Source organism: Magallana gigas, chromosome 4 (genome assembly GCF_963853765.1).
Source record: "Magallana gigas chromosome 4, xbMagGiga1.1, whole genome shotgun sequence".
Classification (NCBI taxonomy): domain Eukaryota; kingdom Metazoa; phylum Mollusca; class Bivalvia; order Ostreida; family Ostreidae; genus Magallana; species Magallana gigas.
Window position 1 is genome coordinate 10,543,955 of NC_088856.1, and position 21,137 is coordinate 10,565,091.

The following is a 21,137-nucleotide window of genomic DNA, read 5'->3' on the forward strand; positions in this document are numbered from 1 at the left end:
ATAAAATTGATCTTTTCATCAGATTTCCTCATTTTCCTTTTGGTCTTTAAACCATAAGATAATCGAGGCATTGTGATCAAAACAGAGAAACATTTAAATTGATCACTGATTTTGGAATCTCTTCCAACTTTTCGAGGAAAAATTAGCAAATGGGGTTCGGTAAAAGAGAAGACAAAATAACCGGGAAATTAGTTGAAATATATAGCAAAATTGATATAAAATAACATAGAAAAACTGGTAGATTTTTTAATTAAGACACAAATTCTTAACAAAAATTGATTTCATCAGAAATTGGTATGTAACAGCAATTGCATATTGATTCCTGTTATATTTTTTTTTCCAATTGAATGCTGGCACATTTGTTTGTTTGATTTGAAATTAAAACTTTTCACCAACGCTAGCAATAAAAAAAATTCATTTTCGGTTCCTATTCAAAAAATACCTTGAACAACAATGGATGACCTAAATTCATATAAATTATGTAACTCAAATTAAAGGTCTCGTTTTTCAGCTTTATTGAATAACGTGTTATCGCACGAATTCCAACAGACCAAAATCAATGCATACCTAGCTATCACCATGATGGAACGTATAAGATTTGATTTTACCAATGGCGTTACTTTGGGTAAGTTTTACAAATCATTAGAAGCTTTTTTGTGAAAAAAAAAACCGGTGTATATGGTTCAATCTCTTCTAATTCATGAAAATGTATTGCTCAGTTATTACGGAAATGAGGATCCGTCTTGCAATATCTGTAATTCGTAATATCCATCAATAAATTCGTATTTTAAAGTTTTCTTTCCAAAAACTATCTAATAATTGCTCGTAAATTTTTTTAATACGGTATCACCTTATATGCATAAATTGCAAACAAGAATCACAAAATATGAATTTGAAAATAAAAAAATATCCTAACAAATTGTCCTTTTAAATTTTTAAACATACGTGTACATAAAATTTCTTCAAAATAAGTTTCTTGATTCATAAGTTTCTTATAATTAATCTCAACTGGATTTGAAGTCAGATATTGATAGTTTTAATTCTCTTCATTTCTATTCTAAACAAAGTTTGCTCCTGGGCGCCAATATACATTGTTTTCTGTTAATCTGTAACAGTATCTATAATCAATGCATATGTAACTGAGCTCATAAAAAGCACCATGGCATTTCATTATTTATTCACGAACAAAAAAGGCAACAGAAGCCTGTAACAATTTAGTTACGATGTAGATCACGGAAAATCAGAAAATGTTTACATGCAAAGTTCGAAATTTGCAATGTTACAACATTTGAAGGCGACACTAAATATATGATATATGTAGTTTAAGATCAAGAAAAGGGTAATCAAACATTTCCGGGAAAATACACATGTACTAAAATTATTTGTTAATGATTTTTTTTAGCTTTTTTGTAACACATGTACATTAAAATGTCCACTATAAGATATATTATTTTGATGACTATCTTCTTGACTTCTTTTTTATGTACTTTCTTGCCTTTCAAAGGAGATATTTTGATAGGAATTATCTCCCTTTTCTGGCATTACGAATTTTTTAAAAACATTTTCCATATTCTGCAATAATTATTTTCGTTGATGGAATTTATTTGCAAATTATATTCATTAATTTTAAGAATGGGTAAAAATCTTAAAATTATTTACAACATTGGCTTTTTCAAATAGGAATTTTTTATACTAAATTTGAACAAAATCTGATGGCACATAAAAAATTGTTAATGACTTTTTTTTAATTTCATATATCAACCCTATCATATGCTTTATAACTTTAATAAAATTTTCATGGCAACTTTCGTTCAAGAGATAATATAATAGGAATCACCCCTACCCCTTATTTTGGAATTATGACCCTTTGTGACAAATTCTGTTTTGAACTTTAAATAAATTAATGCATTATTTACATTTATCAATTAACATGAACACATCATTATCAGGATATATATCTAATTATATTAAACGCTGATGATTTTATACATTTACATTTCTAAAATTAAAAATGTAAAATTCCTCCAACCTATGTAGTGACAATGACTACTTTAGAGCCATTAAGTACGGGAAAAAGATATATTAATTCCTGTATGACGTCATAATTGATAAATGACGTCACAGCATCATAAAATCAAATCAGTTATGACGTCATAATAGATTAAGCACATCCAAACATCATTACAATGATAGTCACGTGATCAGTGTCCTGTTACCCTCTAAAGGTCAAGATCTAGTAAATGATTCCAGACTGTCTTTTTGGTACTAGAATTATAATTAATTTGATGAATCTTTTACCGTATTTTACGGCTTTAAAGGAATTATGTAGAAAATAAAGCAGTATTTTGACATTCTATATTTAATAACGAGAAAAGTAATCCCAGTGCCTATATTCAATTTGACAACATTTTAAAAGAGGAGGTCAAGAGCTTGTTTAAAACCGTTTGTAGAGAGACTGTAAGCATTCTAGATATATTTCGTTAGTCAAAAATGGACAAAAGTCCGAGATTTATTACTTTTATCCTTCATATTTCATAGAAAATGGTTGGTTAAAACATGATTTTTCATTTGTCTACCAAGAATTTAAGCCCTGGTACATCTTGTGAAACAAAGATATTGTTATGAAACTTCATTAAAAGAGCTTATATCTTGAATTTCATAAACCTGTAGGCACCTTTCATTTACTAGATCTTGACCTTAAACAAGATAAAACATGTATGTATGTTTGTTTCATTAAAAATGTCTGAAATTTGCTTTCCAGATTTAGTCTTATCGATACCCTATCTAAGATAGAAAACGCTCTCTGACCATGGACCGCAGGTACAGCGCCCAGGATATTGTACGCTGCACCCTGTGTCTAACTTCTGTGGCCCCTATGTACTGTGAAGTGTGTCACATACATCTTTGTAAAGAATGTGTAGAGCAACATTTATCTGATTTATCTAAAGTTCATAATGTGGTATCACTTAAACAATACATCACAACTCTGAAATATCCAAAGTGTAGGAAACATCCTTTCGAACTATGTAAACGCCACTGTGAAGAATGTGACATTCCTATTTGTGATCAATGTGATTCTTATGAAAAACATTCAGGACATTTAAATGTCGATATTATTAAACATTTTGAAAGCAAAAAAGAAATTTTACAGAAAGATTTACGAGAACTAGAGAAATTCATTTATCCTAAATATTATGAAATCGTTTCAAGCATTCCAGTTCAAAAGGCCGAACTTAGTAAATGCTCCGATAAAATGAAAATTGATCTAAACAAACGATCAGACGTATGGCACAGAGAAATAGATCTGATTATCAAAAATATGAAATATGACATCAATGAAGCGGAATCCAAACACTTGTCTGTCCTAAATAGACATGAAGATAAAATTTCAAATACCATTTCTGATATAAAGCAAATCATTGCAAAACTGAAGAGGTTACAGAACTCCAGAGATGTGAGTCTTGTCTCCGAGTATAAATCCAGAAATGCTGAATTCAGAAGATTACCACCTAAACTAGAAGTGTCCTTACCAAACTTTGTGCCTCAGAAAATTGATAGAGATCAGCTTACTAGACAGATTGGTGTTCTGTCAGCATCGTCCTTGATAACAAAAGAACAAGACAACATCATGCCCCAGGAACCCGTGTCCTCTTTCCAACGTCTCTCTTCTAGACACATTAATGTACCCCATAAAATCGATGCCATTGACACCGGGTATGAACCCCGGGTACTCACTGCTATTGATACTGGGTATGTGTTGCATAGCGTGGCATGTCTAAGTGATTCGGAGATATGGACGTCTGGTAGTAAGAAAATCATGAAACTATTTAACCTTCAGAGAGAACTAGTGCAGTCAGCCAAAACCGAATCCGGGAACAAACCATCAGACATAGCAGTGACAAGGAGAGGGAATCTGGTTTATACTGATGAAAATGATAGGACCGTAAACATAATGAAGAAATCAGTGACACAGACGGTAATAAGATTGCGACAGTGGATACCTCGTGGTGTCTGCAGTTCCTCCTCTGGGGATCTCTTGGTTATCATGGACAGCAAGGATTATAAACAAACAAAGGTTGTTCGTTACTCTGGCTCCACAGACCGAGAGAAACAAAGTATCCAGTACAATGATAGAGGACAGCCTCTCTATTTGGTTGGTAATGATAAGTACATTACTGAGAACAGAAATGAAGATATCTGTGTATCAGATTACAGGGCCCATGCGGTAGTGGTTGTAAATCACGCCGGGAAACTACGGTTTAAATACGCTGGTCAGCCCACTTCTTCCAAGAATCCGTTTTGTCCATACGGCATCACCTCAGACAGCCACAGTCGGATTCTGACAGCAGACTTCATCAACGAGTGTATCCATATTCTAGATCAGGACGGACAGTTTCTCCGCTTCATTAACAACTGTAATTTACAGCATCCGGAAGGTTTATGTATTGACACAAAAGACAACCTCTTTGTTGCCGAATACCACACAGGCAAAGTGAAGAAAATCCAATATTGTATGTAAATGAAGTGTATCAATTTATAGAAAACATGTTAGATTCAATTGTATATAAACAGTGTACATGCACGGATCTCGGTTTAAGTGTGGGGGTGGGGGGGGGGTAAGGTGATCCGGACTCTTCCCTAAAAAATTCCAATTTCCTAAATTTACATAGTAAAATATCAATACTATTTCGACCCCCTCCCCGGAAAATTTTCCGACAAGGAACATGAAGTGTTTGTTATTTTTAACATAAACAATGTTTTTAAATAACATACCTTGCATTTTACTATTTTACTTTTATTTAAAAAAAGGTGCGTATACTAAGTTAACAAGCATGCTTTCAAACTAGGAACATTTCATTTATTTTAAATAGTAGCAGAATTATATTTTAAAGGTTGTCGTACCTTTCAATCTGTGTATTTTACATAATACGTACGTTTATGAGGAAATTCGGTTTTCATTTATATTGACTAAATGGAACAGATTAATATTAAGCAATTTTACTCATTAAATACAACAGTTTTTAATAAAATTATGTTGCAATTAAGATTTAATTTGGAAATTACACAACTACAACGTATTTAAAATCCTTTTAACCAAGGGGCCCTTCTTTTTTTTACATACATATGATACATCTATTCAGATCGAATTGTTTAAAAGTGATGCATTTGTAAACTGATACATTAGATATGTCCTGGGCTAATAATGCATTAAATTTAGAGTTGCATAACAATATTGTCATTTGCTCCTTTATCAATTGATGGAAGCCTAGGAGAAAGCATCGAACGAACTACATTTGATATGCCCTTGATTTACATTTTTTTCCCTCATTATTACTGAAATTAATCATTTTGAACCTTTTGCACACATAATTGATGTTTGAAATGTTGATGAATTTAATGCGTTTCAATATAATGATTAAAACCCAATTCAATAGACATACATTTTCCTAAATTTCATAGCGTTATATTTATATTCAGTGCATATTCCCCCTTATGTTTGTATTGGAAATCTGCGACGTTCAATTTTCTATGAATACACTTTGCTAATTCATGCGCCATGGGCACAAATATAAACGTTTTCACATGTTTTGCGTAGATTTATTTTTGAAAAAGTAAATGAAACTTTCAATCTTACATAACCAATTTGATATTTACTTTTGAAAAACAATCATTAAATTGTGTCTACTACTTAATAAAAAAGATTTTCTCTACAAAGTTTTAGTTTTACATATTTTTAGTCGCAGAAGCGAACTAAATAATATCTTGATTTGGCTGTTCCATGTATGTTTCATATCTCTGACTGGGAGCGTACATAATGGCTTTACAGCGACGATACACATATATTTCATAACGCGCGTATTCAATTTGTCTGAACCACTTGGTGTGTGACAGGACCGAAGACATCCAAAAATAAGCATTCAATGCTTAGAAAAATATTCATTTGGTAAGTTTTGATCGATCTATAAACTTCTTAGAACTGAATCGTGTAGATTAAAGACTTGTCTGTTTCTACAGAGCTATAACTCAAAACCGTTTTCTTAAGATATATAATATCTTATGAGTATAAATTATAAACAAGGGCACCGCAAAGCAGAGCATCCTCTCGCGAAATGAAATTATTGTGCGGGGAAATGCATTATTCAGAAATAAACATGTAATTGAACAGACCAAATATCTAACTTGTTAAAAACAATTTTGTATTAAAGTATTTCGTTTATTCCTATCCGAATGCACGCTCTGTGTGTATCCATGGGGAATGGATGCATTTACGTGGTTGTACAATTCCTTTCATTACAAGGGAAAACAAACCACAAACATGTTAAACTTTAGTAATATAGTTTAATAAATTCTCTTTATCCAGTGACATACATTACGCATTTAGACAAGTGTAGGCAAATTAAAGTTTCATGTTGAAAAGGAAACGAAACTAAGATCTGGCGATTTATCAGTCTGCTCTATGAGAAAATCGGAGTAATTTTAACCCCAATATTTTAAAAAGAGTAACGTATCTTCAGCAATTAACATGAAATGAATTCCCAGTTAATAATGTTGACGATATTTGTCTAAGTCTCTTCTGTTTAATGAACCTGTTCTTCTCTAAATAATTCGTTAAATATAGCCCGAAATTCGGCTCAGACGGCCGCTTGTTTCGATTAAATTAGGGTGAACTTATTCACCTGCTTGCTTCAGTTTTTCACTTTGGACTTCCTTTTAACTCCACATTTCTAAAAAAAAGTTTGCTTATTACCTTTACAGGGCTTACATCCAACAAAATATTAAGTTGTTGATTTGAAATGTTTACTTTCATGAACCGGAAGTCGTTTATAAAATATCTTAGTGTTGTAATTGTAATGATATTTTTAAAAATTGGTAACAGAATTCATTGAAAATGAATAGGGTTTGTCATTTGAACATGCTTATGACGTGTACGAAGTTTGATACACACGACTGCGAGGGTTTTCTTTGAATTTTACTAAAAAGGCTGAAATGGGCACACACACATATACATACACACACACGCACAGCAGCGATGCTATATCCCCCTTGCAACAAGTTGCACGAGGGGATAAAAATGTTCAATATACTCAGTGGATGTAAATATAAAATCATACAGCACTATAAGAGTTTAAACGACTTTTTTCAAAATAGGTTGCGCTCTGTGTTTATTAAACACGTTTATTGAGAAAAAGACAGACAGAAAAATCCAGAGTTCATTCAATGATTCGTAAAAGTATTCACCATGGGTACATATTTCAAATACACCTAAATCAAGACACACAGGACAAATCCTCCAGTGTTTGACATCAGGACAAATCCTCCAGTGCTCAACTACAGGACAAATCCCCCAGTGCTCGATTACAGGACAAATCCGGTCGTGCTCGACTACGGGACACATCCTCCAGTGCTCGACTACAGGACAAATCCTCCAGTGCTCGACTACAGAACAAATCGACCAGTGCTCGACTACAGGACAAATCCTGTAGTGCTCGACAACAGGACAAATCCTCCAGTGCTCGACTACAAGACAAATCCTCCAGTGCTCGATAACAGGACAAATCCTCCAGAGCTTGACAACAGGACACATCCTCCAGTGCTCGACTACAGGACAAATCCCCCAGTGCTCGATTACAGGACAAATCCGGTAGTGCTCTACTACGGGACACATCCTCCAGTGCTTGACTACACGACAAATCCTCCAGTGCTCGACTACAGGACAAATCGACCAGTGCTCGACTACAGGACAAATCCTGTAATGCTCGACAACAGGACAAATCCTCCAGTGCTCGACTACAAGACAAATCCTCCAGTGCTCGACAACAGGACAAATTCTCCAGTGCTCGACAACAGGACAAATCCTCCAGTGCTCGACTACAGGACAAATCCCCGAGTGCTCGAATGCAATATTTTACACAAGTAACACGGACAAAAATGTTCGAAGAGGATGTTATCTTTAAGAAAAAAATGCGTTTAGCCGTGATGTATGCCGGTCCATTTAACTCAAACATTAAGCGACTTTTTCTGTCTTTTTCTATCTTTTCTATTTTTTCTACTACGAAGAATGACCTCTGGTTAGCAAATTATATAGAACTTTCCAGAAAGGGGTAACCAAGTACGCGGGATGACAGGACGAGTTTATCATGCCTTGCAGGCAGATACCTTTGATCGATAGTTAATTTTTCAGAAATAAATAGAATTGATTATATTCTCCCTCACTACGTTCGTCCGAATATGAAACAATAAAATGTTAAATGAATAAAAACAACAAGTATTACATAGGAACGCTGCTCGCTAGCGTTTATTTTATACAAAAACACAAATAAACAATTTTCTATCAGCCCCAAATCAGTGCATTCCTATCGTCTGCCATTTTACCTTAAATATAACCACTAGCAAGCGAGCACAGATTGCCACGCCACCGCATGGCCCTACTATTTACATTACCTTATCACGTGACCCGAAATTTATTCGAGTACGTATGAAAACCTATCACGCACATACTTATAATCAATTTGATGTGATTTTAGTTTTGATGGAAAGAAAACTTTCCAGAAGGGGTTGCCCAGGAACACGGTAAGACCAATTAACGTCATGGCAGAAAGTGAAGGGTGTCTTAACCATGAGCAGATACTATGCAAATAAATATGCGTACACTATAGTTTTTTTAATTTCCTACATTTTTTTACACGACAGATTGGTAGATAACCTTAGACATTAAAGGACAATGAACGCATTGTGTTCTACACCTATATTGATAAATGAAGTATGCATAAAACGGGAAAGTTGAATGGGGGGGGGGGGGGGGTTTCCGAATTATTTTTTCAAAACAGTCTTTTATCTGAGATTCTCATATGGAACAGTGATATAAATTGTAGTGAAATTTGGCCTAAAGAAATAAAAGTTAGAATAAATACCCACTCAATGGTTTAAAATGAAATAAAAAAAAGTTTGCTTTTTTCCAATCGGTGGCAACAACTAAAGAGAAATGGATCCACGTACATGTATATATCATCCATTTTAGTTTATATTTTTCATCCCTCCTCGTTCCTCTAAATATCCAGCTATGTTCTTTTTATTTCAATATTAAAGAACATATCAAGAAAGCAATTAAGAAAATTTGTGGACACAGTGTATACAAAAAAATATATTTCTTCATATTAAGCATTGTATCATTTCAAAGGTGTAGTGTTAACTCCCGCGCTTGCACGGGATTTCATAATATCCTAGATATTAACAAAGCTGCAATCTTTTGAAATTTTAAATCATATTCAATCTTGCGACGTTTCTTTTGCGGTCCAGTACATATTATGAATTAGATATATCTATTGCAAACAGAGAGAATTCGGGTATTTTGTTTTGTCATTCTGGCTTTTACTAAATCATTTGGCAGCATTTTAATTATATAAACTAAACTTTTATTCGTTACCCAATATAGTTTTGTGGATTTTAAGTGGATTTTATCGCATTTATTCTTTAAGATGATCATATGGCAACAATAATAAAACATCAAATTATGCTTCAAAACATTTAAGATGTTAATCACTGACAGCGCACGAGCCTTGTTTACATGACGAAGAATTGTGATCCTTGTATCGTGCTTAAAACTCAACGACTGGCACCCAAATTTCATTTGATCATTAGAAATGCATTATTAAAGCATTACAAATAATAAAAACAGAAAAATAAAATTTGACCAAAATCGTGACCATGCCCCTCTAAAATGAACCATACAAGGATGCACTATACAGACACGATATGTAAGTAGAAACTTCCATAAAGTATCCCGAATTTAGTGTGTATGTGTGCAATAAATCTATTAGTCAAAACAAACATGTCCCTTGAATGTCCCAATTGAAACAATTCAATAAAGGGGTTCAAGTTTGAAGTCTTGGATTAATCAATGAACCGAAGACCGTTTATATACATTATAGAGCCCCCCCCCCCCCCCCCCCCCCCCCGATATTTGAAAAAGAGGTATCAAGCATTTAGGATATAATAACTTAAAATTTGTTAAAAATAAGCACGTTTCAAAAAATAAGAAGATATAAAATACCGAGTGTTTTACATTCAGTCCATTTTACATACTAATTCATTTATATTTAAAAGAAACTGTGATATATCAAAGTTCTGGTATTTAGTATCATTTAATAGTGCATTTTTTAACATAAAAAAAATTGCAGCAAACTTTTTTCATGCCTTTTTCTCTTCTAAAAGTGAATTTTGTAATGTAAGTGTTTAAATTAGGGAAATGCAATCCTTTGAGATGTGTATACAAACACTAACGATGGTCGGTGATAGGCACATTTTTTTCATTAAAAGGGTGTCAAAAGAATTGACGGGTGCAAAGAAAGTTGTTCAAAAGCTGAGTAAATATTAGGAATATTTTTTTTTTACAAATGTCATGGCTGCATTAAGGTTTTCAAATAATTCAATGGTAGTTAATAACTGTGTCAAGGTGACTTTGATTCCAATCAAGATTTTAAGACGGAGGTTCACCCTATCGTGTCGTCGGATGTAATTATGTTGAAGTTGAAGTTGAAGTACAAGAGTCGAATTGTACATGTATTCGTTGGCAGCATTTGAATTTACCAAATTCTAAGTAAACACTCACTGAATCTGGAGTCTGATTCTTACACATAGAATAAATCCAATAAAATAGTCCATGCATTTCAATAATTAGGATCGCAAAGATTGTTTATGCAATAAGATTGCTTGACATAATTCAGAAATGCAAAATAATTTCGGGAAACAGATCAGTAGCGAAAAAAAAATAGCCTATTATTCTAAGCATGTGATGTGAAAATTAATTTTGTTTAAAAAAAAATGTAAATGCATTAAGGTTACTTGATATGTCTCAGAATTTGAAAACACTTTCGTTGTGAAACAATTAAATTAGAAACGTAAAACGTAAAAATAATCAACTCTTCTAAGCCATTTTTAATTGATTGAAAGAGCAGTGTTAATGCACTAAAGTTACTAGACCTAGTTTATAATGCTAAAACAATTTCGTTGCGAAACATTTAAATCAGAAGCGTTGAAATGGTCGATTTTTCTAAGCTATTGTTTTGATTGTTATATATGTTTGACGCAATGCACTTATTTCAAACACAAAACGAGAAATACAAAAAGAAACACCAAAGGTTTTCATTTAAGGCGCGTGTGCAAGATGGCATGCTAAACTGCACATAAAATATTAGAAGAATCAGTCCAAATGAATGTTAAAATTGAGGTATTTTTTTTCTTTAATAAGATAGATAAGTATATTTTAAATACTAAATATATATAATTTTAGAACACGCCAGACGAGTGTTTAAATTTTTTTTTTAATTCTATTACATTGCCAATTAAATTCATGCGTAATCCAAGTTTTCATAATGATGACTGTTATGTAACATAGTTTCACTGTCTATTGTGTGTAAAATGCGCCACTCTAAAATCAAATCAAATATATGCACATCTAACAAATAACGGTTAACAAAGACTGTGTGTTAATCCTAGTGAACCATAATCAGATACCTGTACAAACATGTTGTGTAAATAGAAAACTTAATAAGTACCCCGAAATTTATGTGGATGTGTGCAAATTTATTGAATTGCCATAACAAACATAGATGTCCCTTTTAAAAAAGTTGATTAATCAGTGACCTGGCCAAAGTAGTTTGAAAGAAGTTTGAAATCAAGGAAGATTTTATATTTGATTTATCAATGATCCAAATGTTTGTAGAAAAACTTCCCAGATATCTGGAAAGGAAGTTTCAAGCAATTAGGAGATAATAAATGCAAATTGGTTAAAGATGAAGGTACAGTTTCTTTCAAATTTTGCCCTAAAATTAAAATGTGTTTAAATCTCATACAAATACACATATACAATCTTGAACCATTGTGTACATAAAGTACCAGGTGAAAAACTTTTATCTTGTTTAAAAAAATAATTATGACTTAGATATTTTGGTATATTTCCAAGATTTAGTAAAAAATGATGAAAAATGGCACATTTTCTCATAATTTTTTGAAGCAAATAATGTGTCCGCAGCCGTCGCCCACAACGAAATTGATAAACTTTATGTGATATAACATAAAGTTATAAAATGAAATTTATCCTAGGCGAATGCTGCGGACATATTTTTCTGTTCAAAAAACCACTAAGGACCTTGTGTCTTCCGCTCAGTTTTATGAAAATAACGGGGAAATGCACTGTTTATGACGCCACAATTAACCTTGTGAAAGTCTAATCACGTAAAAATTTATAGATTCTTAATTTATGGGTATTTTTGTGCAAATAAACGTTGCATTTCAATTTTTTGTGATATTTTTAGAATTCACTCTAAAATAGGACAAAATATGTCTGAAATTGTACAGTTTAAAGAAAAAAGAAGAGAAGAAATAAGTAGTGATTTACTTTCAATCTATTTTACCTACGATTTTACATCTAATTTAAAAGAAACTGTATATCAGATTATGTAATATCATTTAAGGATGTATTTTTCTTACTCATAAATAAAAAAAATGCAGTAAACCCTTTCATGCCTTTTTCGCTGAAGGATCATTTTGTTACGAAACGTGCTTAAAATAATGAAATTCAATTCTCTAAAATGTTGCTAAAGAACACTAACAACAGTCAGTGACGTACATTTCCTATTGTTTTCACTTGGTGAAGGGACCCTCCACAAAATTCATCTCTATTATTACAACTACATGGTTTTATTCCCCAAATTTGGTACGTTTGAAGAGGTTATTTTCATCACATTAGTATCAAAACAATTTTATCAAACCAGATTGGTTTGCCTTTGGAGTTCAAAGTGTAAATACAAATACAAATTGTTTTTCTCGTTTCTGGTTTAATATACTAATAATTTAATTATGGTTGTTACGCGCTTTCTAATTGGCTAATAAATTAAATTATTTTATATCGTATTTCGAATGTTGCCTACGTCATAGTAAGACTAACGTCAAAAACGTATCAATAAACCTGACGTTACGTTTGAATTTTTTTTTTTTTACAATTTTACGTCATTTTAAAGATCAAATGACCGTTTTTATCTACAATGAAGAGTAAATATATTAAATTCTAAGCAATCAATTCAATATTTATTAGTTTTATACGATATAAAATTGTTTGAAACAGTTTACGTTGTTTTATAAACCGCTTCGAGGTTTATAAAACGTAAATTGCCCCAAACCATTTTATATTGTATAAAACAAATGAATATTGAATTCATTCCTTAAATAAATTGCAACTAGCTTTTCATTTTTCTCTCAAAGAAATGCCTTAAATAGGAATTCCTGCCGACTATCATTGTTTTAGCTATTCATAAAATTGATCTTTTTGAAAGATTTCCCTACTTTTTATTTTTTTGGTCTTCGAACCAGTGGGCAATCAAGGCATTGGGATGAAAACAGATACGAATTGTAATTAAAGTCTGATTTGAATCTCTTCCGACTATCCAAGGAAAAGATAGCAAATAGGGGGAAAGGCAAAAACTGGGCAATTGGTTGAAATATGTGGGCAAAATGAATAAAAAGGAAATAACGAAGCTAGTCATGATTCATGTAATAAAGACATAAATTCCCAACAAAAATTGATTTGAACAGATATAAGCATGTGTAAGCGATTGTATACTCAATCCTGTTTTATTTTCCCCAAAATAAATGCAGGCATAAATAAAACAAATTTACGTTCTTGAACATTTGCCAGTTGTATTTGAAATTAAATATTTCGCAAATTCCATCAATAAACAATCTCACTATTGTTCCTATTTAGAAGTATAACAATGGATGACCTAAATTCTTAAATTATGCCTCAGTCTAAATAAATTTAAAAGTCTGTTCTTTGCAGGTTTTTTGAATCATGTGATCTCGCACAGATAGCAATAGCCAAAATCAATACACACTTGAATTCCACCATTGCAGAATGTAAAAGATTTGAATTTACCAATGGCGTCACTTTGGGTAAGTTTTTATTGGATTACGCTTATTATTAACAATCAAAAGCAATATGCAGACATTTAATTTTTGGTTGGTTAATATTTACTTTTTTTAGAAACTGTAATGATCGGTTACTTTGAAGTTATACTGAAATCAGGATTTACTTTGCAATATCCTATTTCATATAATCCAATAATGAATCTGTTTTTTAAAATATATTGAATTTAAACAAGTTCGTGTTTCCCTTTAAATAAACCTAGTCAATACCTCATCAATTTGTAAAATACAGTAACACCATTGTGATCCTAAATTGTATAAATTGCAAACAGGAATCGGAAAGCATTTATTTATTTATATGAAAATAAATAAATCTTTAATCTTAAGCGGTTTTCTCAAAATAATTTTCTTGATTCATCAGTTCCTTATTGGAACTCATTAGATTTGAAATTAATTCTTGGTATTCTTAATTTCACTTTATTTTTTATCTTGTTAATTTTTACTAAACACGTTTTTACTCTTGGACGCCAATATACAATGTATATTGAAAAATACACCTTGACTGCATAAATGAACAGTTTGTGTGCATAAAATAAATTCTGTACGCAACATACGGAACTGTTTAGTTAGGGATGTTCTTTACTTGTGATTTTTGAAGGTTTCGAATTCAGATTGTTATAAAGTTCAAGGTCATGTATAATTTTATTTTTAAAATTAATGTTCACACACATGCCATGAGATTCTTTATATATATATATATATATATATATATATATATATATATATATATATATATATATATATATATATATATATATTCAAACAAAAAATAGATATATATAGCAAAACAGAGGCAATTCGAAATAAAATTTTCTGATTTGTTTTCCCTTAATACCTTTTTGGTTGTATAATGATAATAAAAGTTAGTTTTATTTGTAAGTTAATATATATAATTTTGCATATTCTCTGTTGGTTTTATCTCGGTTATTCCTCTATGATAATCGTATGGCAAACAAATATATTAAAAAATGTTTGAAACCATAAAAGCACCATATCTCCAATATTTTGATCATTGATCTCATATGAATTTTATTACAGGAAGATAAGTCAAAAATGAGATTCATGACTACATGACCCAATATAAATGCAGGCATAAATAAAACAAATTTACGTTCTTGAACATTTGCCAGTTGTATTTGAAATTAAATATTTCGCAAATTCCATCAATAAACAATCTCACTATTGTTCCTATTTAGAAGTATAACAATGGATGACCTAAATTCTTAAATTATGCCTCAGTCAAAATAAATTTAAAAGTCTGTTCTTTGCAGGTTTTTTGAATCATGTGATCTCGCACAGATAGCAATAGCCAAAATCAATACACACTTGAATTCCACCATTGCAGAATGTAAAAGATTTGAATTTACCAATGGCGTCACTTTGGGTAAGTTTTTATTGGATTACGCTTATTATTAACAATCAAAAACAATATACAGACATTTAATTTTTGGTTGGTTAATATTTACTTTTTTTAGAAACTGTAATGATCGGTTACTTTGAAGTTATACTGAAATCAGGATTTACTTTGCAATATCCTATTTCATATAATCCATTATAAATTCGTATTTTAAAATATATTGATTTTAAACAAGTTCGTGTTTCCCTTTTAAATAAACCTATTCAACACCTCATCAATTTGTTTAATACAGTAACACCATTGTGATCCTAAATTGTATAAATTGCAAACAAGAATCGGAAAGCATTTATTTATTTATATGAAAATAAATAAATCTTTAATCTTAAGCAGTTTTTTCAAAATAATTTTCTTGATTCATCAGTTCCTTATTGGAACTCATTAGATTTTAAATTAGTTCTTGGTATTCTTAATTTCACTTTATTTTTAATCTTGTTAATTTTTACTAAACACGTTTTTACTCTTGGACGCCAATATACAATGTATATTGAAAATTCACCTTGTCGGCATAAATGAACAGTTTGTGTGCATAAAATAAATTTCTGTACGCAACATACAGAACTGTTTAGTTAGGGATGTTCTTGTGATTTTTTGAGGTTTCGAATTCAGATTGTTTTAAAGTTCAAGGTCATGTATAATTTTATTTTTAAAATCTATGATATATATATATATATATATATATATATATATATATATATATATATATATATATATATATATATATATATATATATAAACAAAAAATAGATCTATACAGCAAAACAGAGGCAATTCGGACTAAAATTTTCTGATTTGTTTTCCCTTAATACCTTTTTGGTAGTATTATGATAATAACAGTTAGTTTTATTTATAAGTTAATATATATAATTTTGCATATTTTCTGTTGGTTTTATCTCGATTATTCCTCTATGATAATCGTATGGCAAACAAATATATTAAATCAAAGTACTGAAAGTACTGAAAAGCGCTAACCTGGCTTGGTTCTTAGAAAATTTACTGTGTGCAAGTGTAAGCGGAAATGAGCCTTATTGAAATTTTGGTTTATGTTTAATGAATATCAATTTAAAGTATTGAAGGCCAGATTTCTTTAAATATATGTTACTTTCTGAAGATGATGTGAATTAAAGCTGAACACGACTTGTATATGGATACTTGCCTGAAAAAAGATATGTTAAAATCACAAATTATACCTTTTAAACAGTCATTTATCACAGTTTTTGACATTTTCTTGCAAAGAATCGATTTTAATTTTCTATATTTTAGCTTCTGAATACGCACTATATTTTTTTTTCATCACTGCGTAGCATCCCGTGCTGATGTACGTAAGCCCCGCAAACCAATCGTATCTACTCGGCCATTTCCGTCACCCAGATAACTGGTTCCCTATACCTCTTACCAGTTTAAATGATGTATATTTCTGCTCATAGAGGGCAGTTATTCCTTGCACCGGAAATAGAAGTCTAACGACAATAAAGCGCTGAGCTATGCTTAGCGCTTTAAAAATGTTTGAAACCATAAAAGCACCATATCTCCAATATTTTGATCATTGATCTCATATGAATTTTATGCCAGGAAAATAAGGTCAAAAAATGAGATTTATGACTATTAATAATTTATTAATAATTTAGTGTTTATTATTCATTAAACAGTTTTTTTTTTGTTCTGATGGAATGGAATAGATGGGATGCGGACTAGAAAATTTAAAACTGTTACTGAACACTTAATGTTCTGTATTTATTTATTTATTATCTGTACTGCATTTCAAAAACTGTATTTTTTTTTATTTTTCAAAGAATTTTATTATTTGTAAACAACTAAGAATTTTTTTTAAACAATATTAATTGGCGATTAACTCAAAAAAGTCATTGACCTACTTTTATAAAATAGCACTAAAATTAAAAGTCAATAATACACAATAGATGGGTTTAATGATCCGCAGTATAATTTTTCTTTTCATTCTGAGTAAGTGCCATCTTTGACCAAGTTTGAGATTTATATATGATTTAATCTTACAGACTTTTGCTTTACAGATTTAATTCAATCGATACCATATCTACTAAAAGTTTTCTGACCATGGACCGCAGGTACAGCGCCCAGGATATTGTACGCTGCACCCTGTGTCTAACTTCTGTGGCCCCTATGTACTGTGAAGTTTGCAACATTAATTTGTGTAAAGATTGTGTAGAGACACATTTATCTGACTTATCTAATGTTCATAATGTGGTATCACTTAAACAATACATCACAACTCTGAAATATCCGAAGTGTATGAAACACCCCATCGAACTATGTAAACGCCACTGTAAAGAATGTGACATTCCTATTTGTGATCAATGTGATTCTTTGGAAAAACATTCAGGACATTTAAATGTCGATATTATTGAACATTTTGAAAGCGAAAAAGAAATCTTACAGAAAGATTTACGAGAACTAGAGAAATTCATTTATCCCAGACATCATGAAATCGTTTCAAGCATTCCAGTTCAAAAGGCCGAACTTAGTAAATGCTCCGATAAAATGAAAATTGATCTTAACAAACGATCAGACGTCTGGCACAGAGAAATAGATCTGATTATCATAAATATGAAATATGACGTCAATGAAGCGGAATCCAAACACTTGTCTGTCCTAAATAGACATGAAGATAAAATTTCAAATACCATTTCTGATATAAAGCAAATCATTGCAAAACTGAAGAGGTTACAGAACTCCAGAGATGTTCGTCTTGTCTCTGAGTATAAATCCAGAAACGCTGAATTCAGAAGATTACCACCTAAACTAGAAGTGTCCTTACCAAACTTTGTGCCTCAGAAAATTGATAGAGATCAGCTTACTAGACAGATTGGTTCTATGTCAGCATCGTCCTTGATAACGAAAGAACAAGACTACATCATGCCCCAGGAACCCGTGTCCACTTTCCAACGTCTCTCTTCTAGACACATTAATGTACCCCATAAAATCGATGCCATTGACACCGGGTATGTACCTCGGGTACTCACTGCCATTGATACTGGGTATGTGTTGCATAGCGTGGCATGTCTAAGTGATTCGGAAATATGGACGTGTGGTAGTAAGAAAATCATGAAATTATTTAACCTCCAGAGAGAACTAGTGGAGTCAGTCAATACCGAATCAGGGAACAAACCATCAGACATAGCAGTGACAAGGAGAGGGAATCTGGTTTATACTGATGAAAATAATAGGACTGTAAACATAATGAAGAAATCAGTGACACAGACGGTAATAAGATTGCGACAGTGGATACCTCGTGGTGTCTGTAGTTCCTCCTTTGGGGATCTCCTGGTTATCATGGACAGCAAGGATTATAAACAAACAAAGGTTGTTCGTTACTCTGGCTCCACAGACCGAGAGAAACAAAGTATCCAGTACAATGATAGAGGACAGCCTCTCTATTTGGTTGGTAATGATAAGTACATTACTGAGAACAGAAATGAAGATATCTGTGTATCAGATTACAGGGCCCATGCGGTAGTGGTAGTAAATCACGCCGGGAAACTACGGTTTAAATACGCTGGTCAGCCCGCTTCTTCCAAGAATCCGTTTTGTCCATACGGCATCACCTCAGACAGCCACAGTCGGATTCTGACAGCAGACTTCATTAACGAGTGTATCCATATTCTAGATCAGGACGGACAGTTTCTCCGCTTCATTAACAACTGTAATTTACAGCATCCGGAAGGTTTATGTATTGACACAAAAGACAACCTCTTTGTTGCCGAATACCACACAGGCAAAGTGAAGAAAATCCAATATTGTATGTAAATGAAGTGTATCAATTTATAGAAAACATGTTAGATTCAATTGTATATAAACAGTGTACATGCACGGATCTCGGTTTAAGTGTGGGGGTGGGGGGGGGGGGGTGGGGGGTGGGGGTAAGGTGATCCGGACTCTTCCCTAAAAATTCCAATTTCCTAAATTTACATAGTAAAATATCAATACTATTTCGACCCCCTCCCCGGAAAATTTTCCGACAAGGAACATGAAGTGTTTGTTATTTTTAACATAAACAATGTTTTTAAATAACATACCTTGCATTTTACTATTTTACTTTTATTTAAAAAAAAAAGGTGCGTATACTAAGTTAACAAGCATGCTTTCAAACTAGGAACATTTCATTTATTTTAAATAGTAGCAGAATTATATTTTAAAGGTTGTACCTTTCAATCTGTGTATTTTACATAATACGTACGTTTATGAGGAAATTCGGTTTTCATTTACATGTATATTGACTAAATGGAACAGATTAATATTAAGCAATTTTACTCATTAAATACGACAGTTTTTGATAAAATTATGTTGCAATTAAGATTTATTTTGGAAATTACACAACTACAACGTATTTAAAATCCTTTTAACCAAGGGGCCCTTCTTTTTTTTACATACATATGATACATCTATTCAGATCGAATTGTTTAAAAGTGATGTATTTGTAAACTGATACATTAGATATGTCCTGGGCTAATAATGCATTAAATTTAGAGTTGCATAACAATATTGTCATTTGCTCCTTTATCAATTGATGGAAGCCTAGGAGAAAGCATCGAACGAACTACATTTGATATGCCCTTGATTTACATTTTTTTCCCTCATTATTACTGAAATTAATCATTTTGAACCTTTTGCACACATAATTGATGTTTGAAATGTTGATGAATTTAATGCGTCTCAATATAATGATTAAAACCCAATTCAATAGACATACATTTTCCTAAATTTCATAGCGTTATATTTATATTCAGTGCATATTCCCCCTTATGTTTGTATTGGAAATCTGCGACGTTCAATTTTCTATGAATACACTTTGCTAATTCATGCGCCATGGGCACAAATATAAACGTTTTCACATGTTTTGCGTAGATTTATTTTTGAAAAACTAAGTGAAACTTCCAATCTTACATAACCAATTTGATATTTACTTTTGAAAAACAATCATTAAATTTGTTTACTACTTAATAAAAAAGATTTTCTCTACAAAGTTTTAGTTTTACATATTTTTAGTCGCAGAAGCGAACTAAATAATATCTTGATTTGGCTGTTCCATGTATGTTTCATATCCCTGACTGGGAGCGTACATAATGGCTTTACAGCGACGATAAACATATATTTCATAACGCGCGTATTCAATTTGTCTGAACCACTTGGTGTGTGACAGGACCGAAGACATCCAAAAATAAGCATTCAATGCTTAGAAAAATTTTTATTTGGTAAGTTTTGATCGATCTATAAACTTCTTAGAACTGGATCGTGTAGATTAAAGACTTGTCTGTTTCTACAGAGCTATAACTCAAAACCGTTTTCTTAAGATATATAATATCTTATGAGTATAAATTATAAACAAGGGCACCGCAAAGCAGAGCATCCTCTCGCGAAATGAAATCATTGTGCGGGGAAATGCATTATTAAGAAATAAACATGTAATTGAACAGACCAAATATCTAACTTGTTAAAAACAATTTTGAATTAAAGTATTTCGTTTATTCCTATCCCAATGCACGCTCTGTGTGTATCCTGGATGCATTTACGTGGTTGTACAATGCCTTCCATTACAAGGGGAAACAAACCACAAACATGTTAAACTTTAGTAATATAGTTTAATAAATTCTCTTTATCCAGTGACATACATTACGCATTTAGACAAGTGTAGGCAAATTAAAGTTTCATATTTAAAAGGAAATGTAGCTAACATCTGGCGATTTATAGTCTGCTCTATGAGAAAATC

General features: G+C 31.8%; 2 protein-coding genes across 3 annotated transcripts; both read left to right on the top strand.

Annotated features, from left to right (window-relative positions):
- Positions 1-510: 510 nt before the first annotated feature.
- Positions 511-4,635, top strand: LOC117682232 (E3 ubiquitin-protein ligase TRIM71). The gene is made up of 2 exons (XM_066081248.1): positions 511-625; positions 2,762-4,635. The coding sequence occupies exon 2, from the start codon at positions 2,810-2,812 to the stop codon at positions 4,517-4,519; it is 1,710 nt and encodes a 569-aa protein (XP_065937320.1). The 5' UTR covers positions 511-625; positions 2,762-2,809; the 3' UTR covers positions 4,520-4,635.
- Positions 4,636-11,598: 6,963 nt separating this feature from the next.
- Positions 11,599-19,270, top strand: LOC136274442 (tripartite motif-containing protein 2-like). 2 transcript variants are annotated; one of them, XM_066081250.1, is made up of 4 exons: positions 11,599-11,798; positions 13,835-13,947; positions 15,252-15,364; positions 17,410-19,270. In XM_066081250.1, the coding sequence occupies exon 4, from the start codon at positions 17,468-17,470 to the stop codon at positions 19,175-19,177; it is 1,710 nt and encodes a 569-aa protein (XP_065937322.1). In that variant the 5' UTR covers positions 11,599-11,798; positions 13,835-13,947; positions 15,252-15,364; positions 17,410-17,467; the 3' UTR covers positions 19,178-19,270. The 2 variants fall into 2 exon arrangements, with proteins under 2 accessions (XP_065937322.1, XP_065937321.1); XM_066081249.1 differs by having other exon boundaries at positions 17,425-19,270.
- The last annotated feature ends 1,867 nt before the right edge of the window (positions 19,271-21,137 follow it).